At 40.4% G+C, this 24,911-nt stretch overlaps 1 protein-coding gene across 1 annotated transcript in view; it reads right to left on the reverse strand.

Moving 5' to 3' along the window:
* The window catches only part of mon2 (MON2 homolog, regulator of endosome-to-Golgi trafficking), a 39,041-nt gene that overhangs the window by 9,759 nt on the left and 4,371 nt on the right, over positions 1–24,911 (reverse strand). The window contains 24 exon segments of the mRNA XM_063909221.1: positions 664–957; positions 1,964–2,126; positions 2,232–2,407; positions 3,496–3,606; positions 5,399–5,500; positions 5,668–5,758; positions 6,100–6,173; positions 6,279–6,359; positions 6,743–6,847; positions 7,554–7,666; positions 8,314–8,495; positions 8,906–8,987; positions 9,556–9,667; positions 9,669–9,747; positions 10,759–10,912; positions 11,252–11,391; positions 12,273–12,397; positions 12,794–12,988; positions 13,659–13,784; positions 14,156–14,253; positions 15,063–15,192; positions 15,644–15,775; positions 19,291–19,418; positions 20,940–21,003. Of these exon segments, the coding sequence (XP_063765291.1) occupies positions 664–957; positions 1,964–2,126; positions 2,232–2,407; positions 3,496–3,606; positions 5,399–5,500; positions 5,668–5,758; positions 6,100–6,173; positions 6,279–6,359; positions 6,743–6,847; positions 7,554–7,666; positions 8,314–8,495; positions 8,906–8,987; positions 9,556–9,667; positions 9,669–9,747; positions 10,759–10,912; positions 11,252–11,391; positions 12,273–12,397; positions 12,794–12,988; positions 13,659–13,784; positions 14,156–14,253; positions 15,063–15,192; positions 15,644–15,775; positions 19,291–19,418; positions 20,940–21,003 (3,057 nt within the window).

Raw genomic sequence — 24,911 nt, forward strand, 5'->3', positions numbered from 1 at the left:
GTTCAACTGCCAGAAAGAGCTCTGAAGACAGCCTTTTTGTAAATCTGTGAAAAATTGAAGTTTGTGACTACCCCTACTGTACATTTAGGGAAGCAATTTTTTGTAGCGGCCACATAGTAAATTACAACTCCCGCCATTGGGACTTTTTTCCATTGACTTCAGAGTAATCAGAGTATAATATTTTTTGAGATAAATCAAATACCCAGAACGAACACTTGAATATCACATCATCATTAGGATAATAAAGTTGTAAATTCCACTAGTAGCCAAATCCAGAGTTATCTATCGTCGTGCAGGAATGAAACCTGGACATTATCTAGCCTTTGAGCACGGCTGGCCTCCCTTGTCTAGATGTCAATGGCTTTTTGACTAAATTTTTGTTTAGATTCCCAAAATAAGGTCTGTAGTGAACACAAGTTTCAAGATTTTTACGTTTTCAGTCAGTAAGCACTCACTCAAGTTTAGACTCTAAAGATTTTATGCATCTTTAAAACAGAGGTAGCTAATAAGGAAGATGAGGGAAGGACCAAGGCCATTTTGGTTTCATGCACCACCAAGCACCTCTCCTAGGAGTGAACAGAGCCCCTCCTCTGACTCTGTACTCTGAAACAAAATGATTTAACATTTTCAATACATTTAAAATCACAAATCCTTGCGTGTTACCTTCCAGACCACAATGTGCCATGTCGGCTGCTGCAGCAGGGTCCCGTGGGCCGCTATGGTGGAGAACAGCGTCTGCCCAGCGCTTTTACGCACAGCGGGCCGCGGGTCCACACACAGCTCGCCCAGCTTGGCGTACAGACACAGCCACAGGCAGTCGAAGGGGGGGGCGGGGTGGAAAGGCCTGTTCAGGGTCTCTCCTTTCTCCTGGGCCTGCTTCTGCAGAGCCTCCTCCTCCCTCCCCAGCTCCTGCGTGATGGCTTCGCCTCGTTGGAAGAAGTAGTCTGAAATGTTCCACTGTGGGTGAAAAATGGGAAGTGGGGTTAGGGAGTGCGGGCGTCAATTGGAGAGAAGGGTTGGTAAAATGCTGCTGGCAGTTTTGCTATCATATTACCATAAAGTAATCTCTGTGGAAAAGCCACACTCCAAGATAAATAATTCCGCAAACCACAGATCAATATTGGGTTTTGCATGTCCTGAATGCTGTAGAGAGTATCTATGAAATGTCAGAGTGCTTAAGTGCTGCTAAATAAGATCAAATAATGCAAAACAAGGAATTATCAGCTTTATAACTTTTGGAAAGAGACGTGCCCAAACTTTCACAAACAAATCATAAATACACAGAAGTAAAAATGAAACTTTTTTTCATCCATTTATATAACCATATTCTCGTTAGCTCACCCCTGCTATAATTTATAGTAACACACATTTACACTTGGGATTTGATACTTATTAAACTTAATTTGAAACAAAATCAAAAATGCTTTTTTTTTTTCTGGAGCCAGACATATTGATTGCAATAATCTGCATTTAACAGCTGCAAACAGATCTATTATTGATATTGGTTTATAAATATTTTGGCATCCCGCTGAATTACAGATTCCAAATTGCTAATCTTGTGAGCTAACTGCAACAGTTAATTGGCTCCTCATGCAGAAACAGAACCAGCTTTGGTATGATTAGTAGAACGGGTACGAATAAGTTTCTTATCAGTTCTGGTCTATAGTTTTTAACGCCTTAGACTTGGACTATCTTTGACTATGACCTTGTTCCCTGTATAATCATTTTGTTCGGTCTTCTCTTGCAGAAAGACGGGAGAAACATTGATTAAAACCCCCTGAGCTCGTTCTGCTCTTGGAAAATCTGCTTTTCCGTTCGTATATATTGCATCATTCAACCTAAAGCCCCTGAAAGCCCCGTATATGAGTTGATCATGTGTTTTACTGAGCATCTTAGCAGTCACCCTGACTGTGTCTGAGTAAAACACCCAACAATTCTTCATCTACATGAAAAGGCATCTCACCAGTAAGCCGATGGATGTGAGGCTGATGTTGAGCTCCTGGTTCTGGAGGCCGAAGCTGCCCGCTACATCCACTACGATCTGGAGGCACGTGCAAGGCATGGTGGGTAGGAAGTCTGTCACCACCAACTGCAGGCACTGGAAGGCTGTTCGGATCAACGACTCGCTGAAGGGAATAAAGAAACAAGGTTGAGGTCAAAGAAGTTATTTGCAACAGATATTTAGGACGACTCCCTCGAATTGTCCATCTCCTCCTCCTTTGTTCTCTTACCCTTGATCATTGCGGATGGCCCCAATGACTCCCAGGACGAGAGGCCAGCCGGGCCCCAGGCTGTCTCCCTGGCTCTGCAGGATCTGCAGGACGCTCTCCAGCTGTTTCTGCCGGATGTCTGCATGCAGCACGTTGGACAACTCCTTCAGGGGATTCAGCAACAGGAGCTGCAGCCGCTGGGGGACGAAGACAGGGAGATATTCACAGATTTAACAGAGATCATCTTTCAGTCATCTTTATTAATATATATTATTAATACAGCTTTTGGGAGACATACAATGGTTTAAACAGTATCATTTAGAAGATTGCTCAATGCAACTGACTTTAAGTCGAGTGTTGATCACTATTTTTGCTACAGTTTGTCTTTGTGCCTCTGCACACAGTTGTTGTTGAATGTGACTCATAACTGTATTTTTATATTTGTTTGAACACAATGGATTAGTTGCATAAACCCAGTCCTCTAAGTGGCATGGATGACAAGCAGACATTAAAAGAAAAATGAAATAAATGAGTCAGGAACTATAGTGAAAATGAAACAATCTAAATTGATAACGGTTATTTTACCCACGGAAAGCAGTCTGGAAATTAAACAAATTGGTATTTTAATGTTACTTTAATATTTGTGGGTGCAAGGTAAAGAATAAAGAATACAAATACCACTTGAATGGTTAGATTACCAACATTTTTATTATTTTTTTCCAATGCTAGAGTATTATTTAGGCGATGAATCTGAATCTGATATTTTTTTACATTGCATGAAATAAAATGGTTGGAAGACATAATTTAACGTTATAGTAAAAGCCTGTCCACACTGCAAGAAAGGCGTTGAAGAAGTGATTGTGTTGTGCATTTCTACAGTGCAGGCATTGCTGGTATGTCTCTGTGCTGTTTCCATTAACCTCCACACAGTTCTGCTGCCCTCTTTCAGATAAGCTCGGTGCCGTTCCCTTTATCTGTCTGAGTAGGTGAAGGTCACTGTCTGTGTTTGTGAGTGACAAGAGAGAGTGACTGTGACATTTGTTTCTCACAGTTTAAGCATTTGGCACACTCTCTTATCTATCGTGACATAAACGGCGACAGTGGAGGAGATATCTCAAATGTCACCCGGAGGAAATACACCAATGTTATAAAATACTCCCTTTAATGTTCACATTATGGGCATAAAGCAGAGAGGTGACCTGGAAGATGTCTGTGCTCCATGAACATACAACTTCTCATAGCAGAGTGTTGTTTGGTTTGCTTGGACCTCTAATGTGTAACGTACCTGATTCTGTGCGAGGGGAGGGTCGTGTTTGTAGGCCAGGCCAGCCTTGATGAGCGCCGTCAACGCCTCGGCCCCCCACTCTCTCATCCTGGAGTTTGTGTGTTGGCAGACCTGCAGGACACATCATAAATACACACACATGCAGACACAATGATAGATTTGATGCAGAGAGCAGTGTTTTCCCCAGCAGTGGGTGGGTGACATACACCACGGTGTGTGTGATAAGAGACTGGGATCCCCTGTGATCACGAGACATGTGTGACAGTGATGTATAGACACACATGAAGAGGCCAGGCTCAGTAGGGATAAGTACACAAATGTAATATAAAACCTCCTTTTTTAAAAAAGATTTTAAGTTCATGTGTGATCCAAATGAAACATCTGTGGTGTAACGGGAGAGTTACTTTTATAGCACGAGACTTTATACTCCTAAGAGGATAAAATCTGTGTGTTGCTAAGGGGAATAAAGACAGATTGTTTAGTACCTGTTCCCCTGCAGGACCCATATGGCCCATGTGTATCTATCCAATAATTTGGCTTCATAGCACTGCATGATCACACATTTAATCTTAATCTTTGTCATTCTGTACATCTGTTAATCAAGACACAATAAACCTGATATCATTTTCACATTTCATTTAAAATACAGCAGCTGCATTTGAATTTAAAGTCTGCAAAGAAAGATAAGCGGCGGTTTTTTTCATCGGAGCGTTAAGAACATATTTGCAGGTGCTGCGTCAGATTCTGTTTCTGTGACAAATCAGAGCTTCACGTTGGAAATTGCGCAAGAAGAATGCAAGGTCAAAAACACTGGAAGCGGAGCAAATGCACTGTGGACACATTTGGACAAACGGACCCTCTCGACTCCAACGTGTGGATGCCAGACTTGAGAGGGAGAGAGAGGAAATATCGTGAAAAAGAAGGAAAAAAAAGGAGATTGGAAAAGCCAAAGATTATAGAGGAGGGAATCTCAGCTTACCTTCTGCAAAACAGACAGGAGTGCAAAAAAAAGAGAGGGGAGATAGACAGGGTAAATGTGAAGAAAACCTCTTAACACACACCTCTCCACACATTCAAATGAGATTTCACAGATATGAAGACGTCCCAATACCCACAGGGTGTAGTAAAAGTTGAATCAACTTCTATCTAACGTACAGTTTAACACTTTACAAACAATTCAATATGTTTTCAATCCAAATATGTTAGTAGGCGGTAAATCTGCCAGGGCTCTACTGCATATTAACTGTCTTATTTCAATAAAAAAAAGCAGCATTTGCCATTTTGGATAAAAACAAGGTCATCTTAAAGCATTTTGTATTCATGATGCATCACCAGGGAAAACACACATGGAGATTTCTTTCCTTCCTTTGTTAGATATTGCTTTTCCACAGACAAAAAGCTAAGCAGGTCCCACATACTGTAACATATACTCAAATACGTAGTAGAAATAGTAGAAACACAGAGGAAAGAGATTCATTTTGAATACAAATATAAACTATTTCTCTCCTTCATGACTCTACCCCACCACACGTGAGCCCCGGCCTCCATGGAAAAACGTTCATTATTAGAGCTTTGGTTCTGGGTAAGTAACCATAGGGGTAGAAGGGGGCAATTTTGACATTCTTTTAGGTTTCAGCTTCCATTATTATTATAGAGTTTGGTTCCAAATTACAGTGACATCATGGTCATTGGAAAAAGTGACAATCACGGTTTCCCAGTTTAGACAAACTGCTTACTGGTCAAATTCCTTCTGTGCTTATTTTACCAATTGAAATCAAAGTGCAAGCGGTAAAATAAATGCTACAGAGCTATTTCTGTAAGTGCAACATATTTACAGGGTTTGGATACACTGTGGTGACTTTGACTCTGCACTATATGGGATGTAGCTGTAAATAAATGTTACCTCCAACAGGTGGCCGGTGAGGGGTCTCCACAGGATCTCTATACGATCCATGTTGACCAGGCCGGTCTCCAGCAGCTTGGCCACAGCAAACAGAGAGGGCTCCTGCAACAAAGAAAATAGAAACTATATAAAAACAAGCGAAAGACACTCAGATTCCTGTGAAATTGTCATACTCTTAGCCTCCTATTGATTATAACCAGAGCTAAATAATGACATATCCAAAATATCCATCAGCCAAGTTTCCTAGTGATCAACTATAGAATATTTACCTTGTTGTTTCCAGAAGCCATTTCCATAGCCTCCACTGAGAGGGAACAGAGAGCGTTGATCAGGTGATGCAGGGAGACATCATCCAGGTACCTAATCACATAAAACACATAATGCATTTTATATTTGCATATTTTGCATAGCATAAGAAGTTGGCGTTGTTACATACACACATATATATATATTAGCTGGGTTAATCCTACTACCATTTATGCAGATGAACACTTTTTTAAACCACAATAAAAAGATGTAAGCTCGAGATTCAACTCCTCCACAAAGAATAAAAAGATGACTCATTTCAGGAAAAATAATATTTATGCCCCTTTGGTTATTATTAGTTCTAAGCAGAAAGGAAGCCCAATTTATTTTTACAAGTAATTATATAGGGAGGAGTTATTTGAGTTTTCATTTCATTTCTCAGGACGGTTACTTACTGAGAGCTCTCAAACAGTCGGGACAGGATGTTGGCGATGAAGGGCAGGTCCGTCATCACGGCTGTGGTTAGCACCTTAAGTTTAGGGCACGGGCACACACACACACACACACTTAGATCACAGCCTCTATCAATGAGGTGGAAAACAAACAGTGTCATGCATACTAAACACACACTCACTGTGCTGGGTCCCTCCACAGCTCGGCCAGGCTTCAGGGCCCCGCCTGGCCCCGGCTTCAGCCCCAGGATCCACACTAAATGCTGGGGGATAAGTGAGAAGGTGAATGGGAGTTGAAAAAAGGAGAAACTACACGTATATTAAATGAAAGTGTCGTGAATTTTAAACTGGCACACTGCAAGATCATGCAAAAATGACAAAAAATGTAAACAATTTAAGATTTATTTAATTTAAACTCTAAAACCGCTCCTGCCTGATTTTAGACAGCACTGAAAAGAGGCAACATATTTTGATAGTTTGTAAAGGTTTTAGCAGGTCATAAAGAGGAGATGGGGGAGTTGTTCATTCATGTCTGTGAGAGAGAGGGAGGGAACATGGACTCTCTTGTCTAATTAGAGAAGAGTGTGTGCAACGTGTGTGTGTGGTGGGTTAGGTGTAACTGTGTGGTACGAGGTGGTAGAAGTACCTGCAGTGTAGCCAGCACCAGCTGCCAGGAGGTGCCCAGCACGGCCCCGTGGCAGTGGGCCAGGTTCAACAGCGTCCGCATGCACTGCAGGTTCTTTGAAGTAAGCTGACAGAGGGAACGACAGATTTATTATAGCACATTTTCACAAGGGTCAACGTGTATTTAGATAAATCACACTAAGAGAAATAGCAGAAAAAGTTCAAACGTGAGGTATTACTGAAACTCAAATCTCTAAGTACCATAGAAGCAGACTATGGTAACAAAGAAAGAGGGACGCGCACAGTAATTTAAGAGCTATAAACAGAAATACAATAAAAACTTTCACTTTGGGGGATTTCTAATTACAGCATAATGATTCCAGGTTAGGGTCAAGGTTACTGCCCCAGTATGTTTAAATGTTATTGCCCTCAGGGAAATTTGAAGCACTTACCTGAACTATTAACTATTTAAAGGTGGCTGCTGCTACACATCAGTCGTTGTTTATAATAGGTAATGATTGCAGTCTTAGATACTCAGGCCTCCCTTTCCAGGGTAATTATCTTCCCAAACAGCAACAGCTTTTGCAGCTGTTAATGTTTTCTGAAAAACTGTTGTCTAATTTGTCTCGTTATATAAAGATGTTCACAAGTTTTGTTTTGGGACAACTGCTACATTAATTCAATTAGAAAAATACTTAGTGTTACCATAGCCTCTTCACAATAGTGTGTGTGTGTGTGTGTGTGTGTGTGTGTGTGTGTGTGTGTGTGTGTGTGTGTGTGTGTGTGTGTGTGTGTGTGTGTGTGTGTGTGTGTGTGTGTGTGTGTGTCCTTACCACCACAGTGCCCTGGGGCTGGGAGGCGAGTGGCTGCCCAACAGCCACCACCTGCTGATGAGACTCACTGGAGGGACTGATGATCTGCACAGTCTGGCCCAAGATGGAGTAGGCTGCGGAGAATACACGCATACAGGTGAATACACACAAACAGGAGTCCTTGAGTGTCAGTAATGCACAAACATGTTTTTGTAACAAGCTCACAACACGCAAGAAAGGTTTTTTTTAATTAAATCCAAAGCATCGTTATTTGAGACCCAATTTCCCGGCTTCATCTCTACGAGCTAATATGCAAATACCGTCTGAGTGTCTGAGTGGTTGGTGTGAGAGCAGCTGTGTGAGTGTACGCCTACATTCCCCAGACACGATACTAATTAGAGGCCGCAGTAAAAAAAAAAAAGTTATGGATTAATGCAATAAGAGCGGGGCAACAGGGACCGGCAGAGTGCCAATATTTCACATGTAAAGCTCAGTTTAGCGGCATGCACGTCTCACCATATGGGAGAAGAGGAAAGCTCATTAGTTTAAACACAAACGCACATGACCAGAGGACATCCTCAGGGGCGGAAAAGGGGACTTGTGGATGTGTGTGGTACAATGATGCATATCAGGCCTACACAAATGCATACCAGCCCCAAATGATTTGTAGTGTTATCAAGGTATTTCAATTTGTTTGTGTACAGGCAATTAGGTATTCAGGTGACAGATTCAACAAATAAATAAAGGAAAGCCATTTTGTTTTCGGAAAAAATATATTTACATTTGCCAGAGAGATTGGCGGCATTGCTGTTCAGGACAGTCAGGGTGTAGTGCGGCGGGAGAGAGGCCTTGCAGATGGCGGTGATGAAGGCATCCCGGGGCGTCACCAGGCCCAGGCGCCCACACAGCGAGGCCACGGTCAGCTCCGCCTTCAGGATGTTCTCTGTGGCCGTCTCATCGGTGCTGACGGGACAGGACGGGAGGGGAGAAAAAATGCAGACAAAGTGAAACGTGTGCTGTTAATGGCTGTTGTGTTTTTTTGTTTGCATGTAATGGATACAATAACTTCATCAAGGCTAAATGCGATGATTTAATTTGGTATTAGAGGATGATGATTCTGGAGAATAGAAGCAGAAGGTGTTTGGTGCATTGAGACTAAAGCATGCTTAAACTGAAGAGTACTTTATATTGTACAAGTGGCATGTAAAACAGCCTATAAGAGATTTCCCTCTGAAATGCATACAAATAAATGATGGGTTTTTCAGTATCTTTTTGGGATTTCCTCTGGGAAGTTCTTTCTTTTTGGTTCCCAAGTGGACATACTGTACAATATGCCTTTTAATAAAGCAGTTTGTCCAAAAAAGTCCCTTTACCTGGCGTCCAGCAGCAGAGACAGAGCAGCGAGTAGACCGCACCAGCAGGCGCTGACCATCTCCTCCCACACCACATGGGCTCCTGCGACAAAAACCCAAAGCATGTTTTAGAAAGAAAGAAATAACAGGCTTTAAAAATGTGTGATCATCCTTAAAATGATCTAAAGATGATGGTTTCGTCGATGTGAACTGTATTTGAACTTGCATATCTTTCCTACAGTTTTTTTTGGTAGTATGTTGTTGTTTTGCTCCTGTGGGTGACTTTGATGAGTCCTACCTTGAGTATACTATTGTTTTGTTTTGTTTCTGAGCTTCTTTATTATGAAGTTTGTAGTTATTTTTACATTTCAGATCTTGATCAGGAGCGATGTGATTGGATAAATCACTGGAGGGCTTTTTTCTTCTTCTCTTTTCTACCCTACTGCTTCAACTAACTCTGTTTTCTTGTAGCTTGTTTGTATAAGTTGTCTGTTTTAGTAAACTTCAAAATGCAGAACTTATTACACTCCATTGTAACCTGGGGAAAAGAAACACGCCTCCATTTTGATCTCTTATTGGAAAAGAAGACATACTGGCCACCAGGGGTCATGGAAGTGCTACAACCCACAATCCCCCTGTGTTTTGGCCATGACACAGTGAAACACTCTCACCAGGCTGTGGCTGCCACTGCTGATCAGGATGAGTGTCCCTGAACTCTGCGGCTGCCTCCTCCTCCATGGCCAGCTCCCTCTCGATCATAGAGGTTATGCCCCGCACCAGGTCCTAGCAGGGCGCTGAAGGCCACAGACATGGCGTAGCCCTCCGGGATGGACGGGGGCTCCACCTTGTCCAGCATCTCGAGACTAGACGGTGACAGAAAGGGACGGAGCAAATGAGATCCTGAACTGAATACAGTCTATGAATAAATACCAGTCTGTTCAAAAATGTAAATGTTTGGATGTTTAAACAAAGCAAGGCGTGTTTGTATATATTGCATCTTACATAGAGGCAGCTCAAGGTGTTTGACTCAATAAAGACTCAAGAATAAAATCGTAAAAATGAATTAAATAAAACAGTTTAAATAAAATTAGCGTATATATGTATGAATATCATTTTCCTTTGAGGGTCATATCATGGAACGATGCCTCCCTCTAAACAATTTACTGAACAACATCGGTTACTGAGCACTTAACAGCCTAATACTGCACATAGCAGTATTTATTTGTTGGTATTCAGAATATTTTGTCGTATTGTACTGCTTACTTTTTTGGTACAGTTGTATTTTGTGTCATCACTTCTCTATATCTTTTTGTTATCCTATTTTTTTAATAATTGTTCTATTTCTTGGTCCTTTTCTTTCAATGTGTGTTTTCTAACTGTGATTGTTTATGCATCACACACACCAAAGCAAATTCCTTGTATGTGTACACTTTCTTGGCAATCAACCTGTTTCTGTTCTCCTTCATACTAAGAAACAGATTCAAAAACCACCAGCAAGAATCCCAATTACAGCAAATAGACAACGATTTAGACTCTCTTTGCGACAGGAAGGCCTCTGGCTGATGCAATTCCCTGTATTATCCTACAAACCTCGCTCTTCTGCGAAACACCAAAGGCACACAACAAAAGCATTTATGCTCCTCGAGCGGTTTTAAGCCTTTGATCTCTGCCCTACAACGATCCCCTGTGAATGAACACTAAATTGTTCGTCACCGCTCGCAGGATACAGCTAATTTAATAGAGATGCTACAGATAGTTAGAGATAGTTTCCCTGCTCTGTTCTCTGCAAGGGATTACATTTAAGTACAGGCTAAAGAAAAACAACGGGAGTCAGAAGGGTGAACTGTTTGAGTCTTAGTAGAATCAGTACTCACTAGGTGGCTTTGGCGCTGCCCTGGACGCTAACGGTCATGAGTGGGATCCAGGTACCGCGGTATTCAAACGCAGCCTGCGTGGTCAGGTTACTGCCGAGCCCTCCTGCACCTGGACCACCCTGTGCTGCACCCTGGGCCCCCGAACCTGAGCCACCTGAATGGAAAGAGAGTGGAATTAAGTAAAAGAAAGACTAAAATACGAGGACATATGGTACCAAATATCCATGAAATTCCCATGAAAACTATGAGTCTGTACATCAAGAGTATTGATTAAAATGTTGCTTTCTGAAGTTATTTGTCCAAGAATTCATGTTTCAATGACTCTTAATCTGATTTACAGGTTTATTTGAACTTTATTGACACACAAGAGGAAGGTTTATTGACTTTTCCATGGGTCCAGGATGAAGGAATCACATTTGTTGAATAAAAATACACACCCTCTTCCAGAGCTCAAAATGAGGGTTTTGTTCCTCTTAAAAATCGGTGTACTGACCAGCAGGTGCGCTAACAGCAGCATTGTTGCCCAGATTGGGGAGGATGAAGAGAGACTGGATGAAGGATCCTAGAGCGTTGACAATGTCTCTGAATACCTTCGTGGAGTGCTGCTTCATGTCATATGACTGGCAGAATGAACTGAAAAACACACAGAACAGAAAATTAGTGACGGGTGCAAGAGAATTGTCATTAGGGTGCTGATGGTGCATAATTTTACTATCACTTCTTAGAATATTTTAAACTCTGCTCTATGTTTTCAGACTTTGCTCAACAAGACTCAGGTTTGCGCTTTGTCAGCCTCAGCAGTGCACAGTAGCTGCTAGCACGCTAACTCCACATGTCACATATAGGTAAGTTAAGTCAAATTGTGCACATTGCACAATATGCAACAAATAATTCATATATGTATATTAAAGTGTATATACAGCTCCGGAAAAAATGAAGAGACCACTTCAGCATTATCATTTTCTCCTGTTTCACGAGATAAAAATGTAGGAAAACTTTGTAGTGGTCTCTTAATTGTTTGCAGAGCTGTATATCAATATATGCAGTGGTGTTTTAGTAAATATAATAAGATATTTACGCAAGTTTTAGATGTGGAACGACTCCTAGAACCATGCTGATGTAAAATCTATTTTCTTTTTATTTCATACTCTGTAGAAAGCATAGGTATTACAAGAAGAGGATGCATTCATAATGATGTATTTTATTATTTGGACGGTAGTGGAGAGTGTGTTCCACAGTGGTGGGGGTTCTCCGTCCTCTGTTGTTGTATCAGGGGGTAGATGAATCAGCAATTACAGGAACATTTAGCTATTATGAGCAGATCCATCACTGTAGTTATCCGCCACATGAAGATTCATTAAGGAGAGAGATCCCTTTCATGCAGTGTGAGGCACAAAGCAACTATTTTTTCACACTATGCAGCAGTGGAATATTAATTCAAGAAAGCCTTTAAAGTTATGAGACTCATTCATTAAAATGTGCCGTTATTTCAGTGGAGCGTTAGGGTTGCTTACCGTAGCAGATGTGGCTGCACACAGAGCCTGTGGACCGACTCCACAGCCACCGCTCTCAGCCACTGTGGCTTCTCCCCATCCAGAAACTTCACCAGCAAAGACAAGAAGATCTCACACTCCGTCACCTTTAAAACAAACACACACAGACACACCCCATCAGATTGGGACAGATGTTTGGCCAGCTTTGTCCTGTAACTGGAATCTGGCTAAATCCCATAATCCCTTTAGGCTTTGATGAAGCTATGTTGTGGCTCTCCTGACAGAAGGGGAAAAACTAATTTCCATTTCAAATGATATAATATCACTAATTAAAAACAGCTGCAATGGTTAATTGCTCGGATGCAGCTAAGCTCATTAAAGTGCCTAAAGCAGAGCTGAAACAGAACTAATACTACGCTAATCCAATGCTAATCAGACCAGATCAATTAGCCTTTCTCTGCTGGAGGAAATCCCTTACACGTAGAGCATCCATCAGTCAGCAGTTCTGGCCAGTGGACCATCGCTGCGGATCGCTCCCTTACCAGTAAGCTGTAGAAGTGCTTGATGAGGACGGAGACCACGCGCAGCAGCCTCATGCAGATGGGGAAATAAGGTTTCTCCACAGGAGCTGGTGAGGCGGAGCTGCTGCTGCCCTGCCGGAACTTGATGTTGGGGGAGAAGAGCTTGATGACGAGGGGACACACTCGCTCCTTCAGCAGGAAGCTGAACTCCTGGTGCTGGGGAGGGAATGGAAGGAGAAAGAGAAGGATATTACTACAAACTCTCCATTACTATTCAAAACATAAGGGATGTGGGATCAGTTGAAGCGTAGTACCTAACAGTTTGTTTCACAGCACTAAGCTGCATAATCTTTGATGTTAACATGAAATAATAAACACAGGTGGACAAAATAAACAGATAAACAGTGATGTTGGTAGATATGCATCTCTGACGCATCGAAATCCAGCAGGACAATGACAATAAATGTCTTTGCTGCAACATATTTCTTCTATTGCTCATCACCAGACTTTCAAAAGACTACAGTTTTGATGTTTGTGATAAAAGTTTTTCATCATTTCTGACTCAATTTCACATTGAGTTCTGGTACATTTTCGACCACATTAATACTGTTTTCCCATAACTATAACCATAACACATCAAAAACAACACCAAAATGTGTTTAATGGGGACCTTATATACTTCTCTGGGATCCAACTGTGCGTCCCTTGTACTCACTACATGTAAAAACCTATTATTATAACTTAAAATACACACTTTGCCATAATTGACACAAAAAATCAAGGTCCTTATTGAGAACGTGCCTTTTCTGGGGTCTTACATCAGTGCCATCTAACATTCAGTATCTAATAAGTGTCCATCAGTGACAAGAGCTAAAGCTGCCTGTACCTGTAGGAATACCCCGGGGAAATCATTGAGAACAGACTCCAGCAGCTCCAGGCCGAAGGTCCGGGTCATCTCAGTCATCCCCACAAGCCAGTAGGGGGCGTCGGCGTTCACCAGCTGACACAAGTCCTGCAGGGAGGAGAACAGCAGCGTTTAAACAATGGAGTATTATTATGTCCTACACACATCACAGAGGATGAAACAGCGCTGTCATGGAGCTCAGCTGAAAGGATGATCACATGGGTGAGGAAGGACTTTGAAAGTTTTTGCAAGATACACTTCAATGCAAAGATGAAAGGAGTTGTTTAAAATGTTAAAACTCAAAGTTATTAGCAGGGTATCATCAGTCATTTACAATTGGGCTGACTGCTTTGATTAATTATCCCTATTCAACAATAGATAAGATCATAAGCATGATTCAAAACCAACTTGATCAAAAGGTTTCAGCCCTAGAGGAGGACACAGCTGTGTAGAAGGGCGGCGACCCCTGGTGGACATACCTGGAACAGCATGTATGCGTCTTTAGCGCTGGGCCTCAGCGTGCTCACAGAGCGCCTGTTGGTGTTTCCCTGGACAGGAGGAGGATGCTCTACAATCCCTGTGGAGGAAATAACATTTATATATTAGATATTTAATTATAGTTTGGTAGAAAATTTTAAAAATCAACAAGCTAAGTGTACACAACAATCCTATTCTTCCTTGCCAGCATTAAGACACATTTCAAAACACATCTCATCTTTAACCTTATCTTATTTTCTATGTTTTATTTATTTGAGTATTGCTTTTGCTTATTCGGGAAGTTTTGTATTAATAGTTATTCTGTGTCCTATGTGTACGTGTGTTGCTGGTTTATTTAGTTTTGTGTTTTAATGTCATGCTTTTTATGTTTGCTCGATTCCTCTCCTGCATTAAAATTCATTTTTCCTCTATTGTTGGCATTTTTTATCTTGTTAATACAAAAAATAAACAAAGAATGGATGTTCCAATGACTCAATCAATTATTATTAATATTTTACCCTGACTTTCCATCAATCATATATATATATAACCTGGATACTTATTGGGACTCTCTACGTAGCCACCTCCACATGTGCAAAATGTCTCCTCTGTAAAGAAGATGAATCCCATCAACATTTCTACCTTCTAAAATGTGAACCCCTAACTTTCCTTCAGTAGGAAACAGTGCCCTCTCAATTTAAAATGTCATGTTTTTTTACGTTTAATTAGGACTTTTATTCCTACTGTATGAACACTGTATCTCAGTACTACAAATAAATAATCAAAAACAGAGGAGGGATGTTGCAATGCCTTAATTTCCCTAATCAATCACTGATTAATAAGCTTTGACCTTGACTCTCCATAAATCAACCCCTACTCCCTACGTAGAAGGAACCGGTGCCCTCTCACCTTTGAAGCGCTCGTCCTCCGCCACCATCCTCTCAAAGACCACGGTGACCACCTGCCTGACGGTGGCGGCCGCCGTGTTGTTGGTGATGGTGTCCTTGGTGAAGTGAAGACGGAAACACAGCACAATGGCCTGGAGAGGGACAAAACAAACACCCATTATGCAGCACGTGAAAATAAATACATTGTATGAGCCTAAAAGAAGTACTGCTACACTTTGGGTCCATCAACGGAAGACAGAATTACAGGTTACAACGAAAGATCTGGTTCTTTCAAACAGTAGGAGGGACATAATAGTTGAAAATATGTTGGTATGCTGTAAAATTTTACAAAAATAGTGTCAAAATATAATTTGGCAAAGTGCTACGATGATGCAAGCAGATCTGGTGCAAGGACACCATAAATATATTTATTTATGGGTATAATAAAACATTATAGCTACAGTTTAATAACAGATGGAAGATGACTCACTGAGAATCTACACTGGGCTATAAGGACACACTTAAGATACAAGGAAGTAGGATGTATGTGTGTATATATATACACTTAAAACCGGGGAATAGAGGAGTGTGCTGTTCTTGTACCTTAGAGAGTACTTCATCGTGTACGACTGTGTTGGTGGTGAGCAGGACCAGGACCGTCTGTAGGAGTTTCAGCTCCTCTAGACCGTTCTCCATCAGCTGCCATAGCATGTTGATGATGTTCCCCGCAGCGGACTGTAACACACACACACACACACAAACACTCATCTTAATCACAGACTATTACTGATCATCCACCCGTATGCACACACAAGAACGAGTAGTTCACGTTATGAGTATCAGAGTTGCTAGATTGTGACAAAAGAGGTCAAAAGAGGGCCTGAAGTCACACATAACCCTAAAACAAATACACAAACACACACTGATGGCAGCAGCTGGTACCGCCTGCTTTAGGGTCACAACGTCATGGATTTTAAAAACACCAAATGAAGCTGCCAGTTGATATTATGTCACTTGATGCTCACAGAAAGTGACACTGCATGTCCTTTCGTGGGTCAAGCTCTCCAAAATATAACTATTGTTCATGCAACCTCTCTGAGCTCGAGCCACAGGGGGAATCTTTATTCTGTTAAATGGAAAAGAAAAAAGGACATCTCATTACGATTTCTAAATGACTTTTTGCTTTAACTGATTAAACTTACTTTGTAGGTTCTTAAATTAAACATTCAGTCTATAAAATATTACAAAATTGCTTATATTTTACCGGAATCCCAAAAAATAAAATAAAGTAAAAATGTACAAAGACAGAAAATTGGCAAATCTTCACAATTGAGAGGCTGCAACCAGCACCTTTTAGCTTGATTACTGACCTAAAAAATGTATTGATTACTAATCTGTTGTGTTATTATATGCTGTGTAATACTCAGCTATACATAACTAATAATTCAAGATATTGTAGGAAGTAACAGGACATGTTTTGTGTGTTCAAGAGTTAATGATACATTGTAAATCCCTCAAATTCCTTTTGGGGATAGCCTCATTGTTGACTGTTATTGAATGTCATGTACTTATCCAACAACAACAACAACACTGACCTTGTTTACGGATACATTTTCCTATGTAGATGTGGTTTACGAGCCAACAATTATCATTAGCAGGGTTTTCATTGCAGAGGTTGATGCCCAGATTTGGGAAGGTTGACAGTCTTGCTCCTGGGTGTTCTAACACCACCAGAGTCCCACAAACACAATCAGGGTCTGCTCTTTCCTTTTTACAAATGAGCGATACCTCTCTTTCCCGAAGGAAACTCAATGACATCAGCGCTTTCTCTCTGCTTGACACAGTGTCTGACTCTGCTGCCTCCAGCGGCTCCTCAAGAATCAATACTGAGGTGGTACACTTCAGTCTGGTGAGGCCCTCGGGTGGCTTTTAAACCCTGCAGTTCAGAGCTGCTGATGAGCAGAAGTGCTTCTGGCAGAGAAACACTAGAGGAGTTACAATGTTCAATGGATCAGAAAATGTGTGTGTTGTAGAATATGTGAAGTGTGTGTCTCTAGGTCTTTGCAGGGTGCATCATTGTGATAATAGCCAATCGAAGAGGCACTTGTAAAAAAGAACAGAAACAAAGACAACATGCAATCTTTGAGGGCTTGATGAACTCTATCTGAGACAATCTGCCTCACACACTCCTGCTGGGATGTCCTTGAACAAGACTACTCAGTATCTTTAAGGAAGGAAAATGTGCAGAAATATGAACTAGTCTTGTGATCATTGATCATCATAATATTTTGGTCGTTTACGAAGCAAAAAATACGTGGTTCCACTTTCTCAAATGTGGGGATTTTCTGATTTTCCTTTTTTTAAATATATTTCAAACTGACTGTTGTTCATGTGTGAAGATGTAACAGTAAGATCTGAGGGATTGGGATGGACCTGATACAGTATAATATAGTTAATTGATTGACTTAGTAATGATAGTTAATTGTTGACCAAATGTGCACAATACGACCAGGAAAGAGGGTAAAAGTAGGTACAAAAACCACCCAAAATAACTTCTAATATCACATTTATTTTATGAGAGCAGGACTGTAAAGAACCAAAGGCAACAGCTTTGAAACCTACGTTAGCTTGATTAAATAAACGACTCATTCCAAAATTGTGAACGCATGAGATTGCTCCTTAGGCTTTTAGGAGTCGTTTTTACGCTAAGTTAACAGAGCGGTTGTGCAGCAAATCCAGGGTGCCATCTTTGAAACAGCTCTGATATTAAGTCAGACTTCAGCTGGTTAAGAGCAGCAGCATAATACCGTTCTCTCAAGGCTGATGGTTTTCTTCAATGCAGAAGTTGTACAAAGACTAAAAGATAGAAAAGGAACTGAACAAACGAATAAGTAGTAATACAGAAAAGGAGGAAGGTTGGCAACTTCCAGTGACAGGGATTCATTTAGATTAACTGTTCTAATATTTACATTGTTGATTATGGTATTGATTATTTGCATTGATCTGTATATTTTACCCTTAGAACATTAGAAAGGATGTGTCTACGGTGGTCAATGACTTTCAATTTGAAAGCCTCTGTACACTGAATGTGCAAAATGGCAAAAAATATGATCTTAAGGAACATCGAGGTCTTTATCAATATGACAGTAGAAAAATATGACAATCAACAGAAGTCCTGGTTTATTTGTGACAATCCATCATATCCAAGCCCCCAGGAAGTGCTCCGGACTTTGAGAAAATATTCGTAGTGGCCAAGCAGCGGGTACTACAACTTCTGTATCAGTCCGTGACGTCACCTGGCCCAGAAAGACTTTTTCCCATTGACTTACACTGGGAAAGAGATGTCTGTAAATCGACTACCCAACTTCTCTCTCCATTCATTCTACTGCGCCAAAGCGGGAGATCGGGGGCGGGGCTTAAGGGGAAACTCAACTGCCCATGCTCTATGCTCTCAACAGCCAGGCATGAAGGGTCATTTGTGACGTTTTGCTCTCGAGAATCTTGGGCCATTTCGTCTTCATGCACTAATGAGCAGCTCTCATAGGAATGAAAGAAGCCCCGCCTCCAACGCTGTATCCAGTTCTTATTATACACCCATGATCATATCTAAATGAAGCTTATCCTTGTTTCATGGTGAAAAGGTCTTGAAAAACAAGCATTTATGTGATAAAGAAAACCTAATGTGTGTCCTCTATGTTCATTATTTAGACATTTGTTTTCTTAAGGAGGGTACCAAGGTCGTGAGTATTGATTTGGGACTCTAGTGGCTGATAATCACCTCGTGTCATTTTCTGAAGTAGAGTGAGACAAGCTGATGAATCCAGATGAGAGCAATGGATTCGTATTGATTGTACTTGTTAAAACCACCTTACCAAACAGGAAGACGGAGGAAAAGAAGAGATGTTGTGGGAAATCTGGTGCAGCTTAATATCAACGAGGTGTTTTTACAGTTAGATTCTGGATGTTGCTTTAATTTAGAGCGTAGACAAAGAATCATAACCCTCGTTTTTCAGACGAAAGGCAAAAACAGTTATACAGACCTGCTTTATTTCACTATCATTTTACTGGACTGGATTTCCATTTACACTTCCTTATTTCTTCCTTTAGTTTGACGTGTTTTATCATCTTATATGTCTTATAATTGCTCTATTCTGTGTGTGTGCACATTTCTGAACACTGAACACAGTCCCAGAGTACTGTGTGTATAAGCCAGCTGAATTTTAAACCCCTGGCTGGCTCAAGGTGCTCACCTCAGATACCACCTCGTGGGACATGAGTCTCTGGATGGCAGCCAGACACAGCTGGGTGATCTTGGGCTCTTTGGTGCCACAGCCCATCAGGAAGGGCTGCACCACCTCGGAGCTGTTCTCCTTCAGAGCTGCAGGGAAAGGAAGGAGATAAAGCGAAATGTCAGGGTCAATTCTCTTTCAAATGTCAGGGGGAAAGAACAAAGACGGGAGTTATTCAGTTTACGTAAATGACATAGAATGCTCTGATTGAATATCCAATAAAAACCTTCCAGCACAAATCATGGTGCGTTGTTTCAGACGAATGGAAGCTTGTAAATAAGATCTGCTTGATTTATTAGTTTTGATATCTGTATAAAATGCTGTCCCATTGGATCGGATGGAGAACAAATTCCACTGATATTCATTTATTTATTTTTACTTTATTATTTGCCCTACTTGTGTATCTGATTGTTGAAAGGCGCTATACATTATTTATTTATTATTTATGGTCAGTCTACAGAATAAAACTAAAAGAAACACTAATATTAACCCAAGAGTGACATACATTTTAATGTAATCTGTTCTAACCATTTGGATATAGAATTTTTAATATTTTGTAAACAACGATGTGTAAAAAATGAAATTGAAGTGTGGCTTTGATACCTTCATGCTGTCATTACAGCAGTGAATCAGTGCCTTGCATCTATTAAATCAGTTTCACAATTCACTCTTTTTGCCAAACGTGATTATGCTTTTCTGACAACAAACTAATCTATTCAGGAAACAAAGATAAATGATCTCTCCTGTGCAGTTCACCGATTGCAGAGGGGCTGTCGGACTCAGAGGATCAACTGTGGAACTCTGAAAATGTCGACTAGTGTCAACTCTGCAAATGTTACTTAAAGCCGGATGCTGTTGATCAAGACAGCGTAGAACCAATTTCATCTTCAAGTCTTTCCCCCATCCACATCAAAGTCCTTGAAGTTAATTCAGAAGATGTCTATTTAGCATACCTTTCAGCAATTTAACAACAAAGCTGAGGAGAGTACCACCTTTTAAATTTAAATGCAGGTCTCCTTTCTCTTATTGAGAAACAAATATGAGTTATTTTTGGAGTAATAAGATACCATGCGTCTACAGTACACAACTCATGATTTCCACAGGCTGACTTTATAAATAAAACTAAAATAAATCAGAATAAAATGGATAATTCCCCTTCATTCTGTCCCTGATGTGCAAGAAAACAGTGTCATGTGAAATAAAAACATGAATACTTCCCTTGTTTTTTCATTTATATGGCACAGTACCCATTAGTAAATATTTACACTGTGATAAATCAGTCAAGGGAATCAATAATAAACCTATTAACAAGATAAATCCAATTCAAAAAGTACATATTATTCTCATTTTCAGGTTTATATTTGTATTTAACTGTTGGACGAGAAACTCCCTCGGAAGGAAACTTTGGTTTTTGCATTTGCAGACCATTGACATGCACAAAAAACTGTATAACACACTACTGGACAGGGAAATGATAGAGCCTCTTTAAATAAGTCACCCAGGATACAATAGTTTCTGTACGTTTTCACCACTTTAAAATCAGAGAGTGTTGACAAAGTGACATGTTGATATCTCACTGTGGTTAACCACCAATCCTCTCACTTCCTCACCTCCCAGTATGTCTGTATTCCTGGCTGCAATGGTCTTAATCTTCACAATGCCAGACTCCGCAGCCTAGGGGGAAAAAAAGAGAGAGTAGACATTTAGGTTAACAATGTAACATGTATCAAAGCGGCTGAGGGGGGTGGAAACTACACGCTGTAGTGAATGGCCACAGGGGAGAAGCAGGAAGGCCTTAAAGCAGACAGACAGAATGAGGGCTGGGAAATGTGGTAAAAACAGTCTTCAGCTTGATGTGCTCGTAGAGAGTGATTTCCCTAGTGAGGTGTCTGGCAGGGGTGAAATGGTAAAGAGGGAAGGAGGGATGTCAAGAGGGAGAAAGGGCAGGAAGAGGGGATGACAAACTAACTGTGTGACAGGTACAGATACTGAGCATTTTTTTGTCAAAACAGAGGCTGTTTTTATCTGAATGCAACCGCAGACCTGTCAAGATCTTCTCTCCAACCACAGCTCCTCCTCTGATTGACATTTCCCCATCACTCCTCCCTGTCATGCTTCCACCTTTTCACATTTGTCTCTGACATGTTATGTGATCAGTATAAGACAGAACCACTTTTGATCACTCGTCTAAAAGTTTGAAATTGCAAATGTGCACCATCAGAAAACAGCTGCAGTGCAGGTCTGCAGACTGGCTGACCACGACTGCATTATTTATCTCATATTTGTCAATCATCTTAGTGAGCATGTCCAACCCAATGCTTATGAAACAGGCATCTGCAAAGCCCACACGGCAAGAGAGAGGAAGCACAAGATGGAAAAAGTTAGTGCCTCATTTTTTTATTTCACTTATATATATATATCGTTTGTTGGTGTGGCTTTTTATTTAAAACATATATATATATATAAATGTATGCATAATATATTGTAATAAAATATAATATAGAATAATTTAATATAATATAATTAATATTTAATACAAGCGCAATCACCGTTGTTGGTATGACTTTCTTGCAAATAAATATAATATATATAATTTTATGAATATTAATATAATATAATACAATATTATATATAATGTAATATAATTTACATTTAATTCAACAGCAAACACAGTTGTTAATATGACTATCTTGCTAATAAATATACATAAATAAATATAAATGTAATATAATGATATTTATGAATATTAAAATATTATTATAAAATACAAGTTACTTTTAATACAGCAAATTCTTCAACGAAACAAACGGGTCTGCATTACCTTGATACTTTTTATCAGCCCGGGCATAATTGTGTTACAATATCTCATCATCCTATAATCTATGCAGCCACAAAAATACAGTATGAGGCCACGTCTGACGAAGAAATCTTACCCAAGTCACAACTAAGTTATCATTTCAAGATCTAAAATAGTTAAATGTCTCGTTGGATTGCTGTAAAAAGCAGCGAGTCATTCTATCGACACATTCCCCGTGTATTCAGGCACAATGTCATGATAAGCAGGTCCGACCACTTCACTGAAACACAGTATTTAAGCATCAACAAGATTGCGGACACAAGGTCGAGCCACTGTGAAGTCAACAATTCATAACCTGCTGAACAGTTCCGTTACCTAGCAACCGCTAGTGAGTGGGCCATGCCCGCTAATACGAACTCAACTCCAAAAGTTAATCTTCAGAAAAATGCAAGTCTCCCTCTTTTCTCCTTTGTTGCTCAAACAGAGCGAGAGGTCTTTACAGGGCGACGAGGAGAAAACAGAGAGCCGATTTTAGTCCCAAATAATTACAACCGTGCTGCGGCTACTTCTGCTTTTCCCAGAGGCTGAGGGGAAATATCCTGTAGCTATGAGGGACAAATGGAAAGACAAGTGTGGGGTAGTGGTGAGGTTTTTTAAAGGAATACACAACTAAGAGGATATTTCCAGCTTTGTAAAAGAAGCCTGAGCAATATTTTCTCTGGCTTTGCATTGGTCATTTAAGTGTAGACCTGTGTTACATCATCCAATACCAAACATCTGCAGTTATTTTCAGATTAATTACAGCTTTTATTAGTACATTATGTCTCACGGAGAGATACCGCAGGTCCTTCCTTCCTGCAGTGGTTAGACCTTATTACCACCATGGTCTCTGGTAGACCCCCACACAGACTATAACACCCCTTGTCATGCAATACAAATGATGTGCAATATATATATATATAGATATACATATGCCATTAATAGTTGTGTAATATTTACATGGCTGCTATATTACAGGTTGTATATTTAATGCATGCTTCTTTTTTTTTAAAGCTGGCTCTGTTGTTGCTGTAGCAAATGTAAATGATCCCTCTGTGGGACAGTAAAGGTATTTCGATTCTGATTCTGATTATTAATTAAATCATTTTAGATTTAACTGTTGATTGGAGTAAAAAAAACAGTGATTTGAAGTCATCCATTTAAGCTATGATAAGCGTTTCTACACACCAGAGAATGAATGAATGAAAGTATTGTTATTTGTAACTTAATATGATTCAGGAACTGCTGGTTTCAGATGTATTTATACAACCTGTGATCAGCTGTCAACTCCTTTACACCAGCACATAGCAGCTCTTTGTGCTACAGCTATCAATCTAGTCGGCTAAAATGAGTCACCGAGATATTCAGCAGCTTGTGGCCCAAGGGCAGTGAGAGATATGAACAGGTTTCCTCCAATCCGCCAAGTTATAAATAGAATAACAAGTCCCGTATCAAAGGGCCCCACTTCGCCAAGCTGGCCATGTATGTTTAGAAATGAGGCAACATTGCTGGGACGATAAAATGAAGGGAGTATTGTACGTTTAGAAACACATAAGTGTCTCCAAGGATGTTGTGAAATGATAACTGGGGCTCTGAGGGAGGAGGTTTAACAGGAGGAGGACGACAAGACATCTTGATTGAGCTCATCTGTCCACTGAACAACTCCTCAGAAAGATGTTTTCTGCCGTTATTGTGGTATCTGTGAGTCAGCCGAAAAGAGCCAGTAAACCAACAAATGGCTCTAATTAGAAGCAGATTGTGTGGGTTTCCTTTGTTCGTTCTCCAGTGGACCCATATGCTCCATCTGGAACCCAATCACAATAAATCCCTGCGTGTGAAAATACATTTTTTGTGCACTTGTCGAACTTCTTACTAAATATCTGTTTTGATACCGGCACTTTGTGAGGGGATCAGAGGTGACTTCTTCAGAGAACGTAATGCTTAAGCTTTCTGTTGTAAAGAGTAGACATAACTCAGGGTTTCCCGCAGCACTTTACAGCTTAGGCGACCGCCTTCCAAAAAAACAAAGATCGATATACGCCGTGTTACTCTGTCCTGTTTTCTCTCATTCCAAACCGTGACCAACGCCCCCTCCTCCCCGCCAGCCCACCACCTTACCTAACTATTTTTCTGCGGGAAACCCTGCATGACTTCTGTCAGAGCATCATGAAGCCACCACAGAGTGGAGGAACAGACAGCTGGCTTGATGATGTCATTATAACAGAAAGCAGAACATAATATGTTAAGAGATTTATTTCATCAATCTTTCCAAAACAGCTAAAACAAGAAATTTAGAGAAGTTTGTTGTATTTTATCAAATTGAAAAAAGGAGTTTAGTAGTAATAGGTTTATGTCTAACAGAGCTGTTCAAAACATTTTGTTTTGGTATAGGGAACCAAAATGTTCTGCTTCTTTTGAGTCAAGATAAACTGTTTACTCATATCTGATGTCTCAATTCACTATTTCAATTTCACAAAGGGTAAGTCTAGCACAATACATTTTAGATTTGAGAAGCAAATGTCACAGTAGTAAATCTTGTATGACAATTTAATCATAGGGGATCTTATCTGGCCATGTAATGAAGTTCAGGAGTTTCTCTATAAAAATATAGTATGAGGGCAATACTGTGGCGCTGTTCTTACAGTAGATATATTAATACTCGCAAGAACACGACGCCTGTGTATAAGACGGCGCCACGGACGTAAACAACAACACGACGTTGGTGCTCAGTGAAAACAAAGCTGTC

Source organism: Eleginops maclovinus, chromosome 2, assembly GCF_036324505.1.
Source record: "Eleginops maclovinus isolate JMC-PN-2008 ecotype Puerto Natales chromosome 2, JC_Emac_rtc_rv5, whole genome shotgun sequence".
In the NCBI taxonomy this organism is placed as follows: Eukaryota; Metazoa; Chordata; class Actinopteri; order Perciformes; family Eleginopidae; genus Eleginops; species Eleginops maclovinus.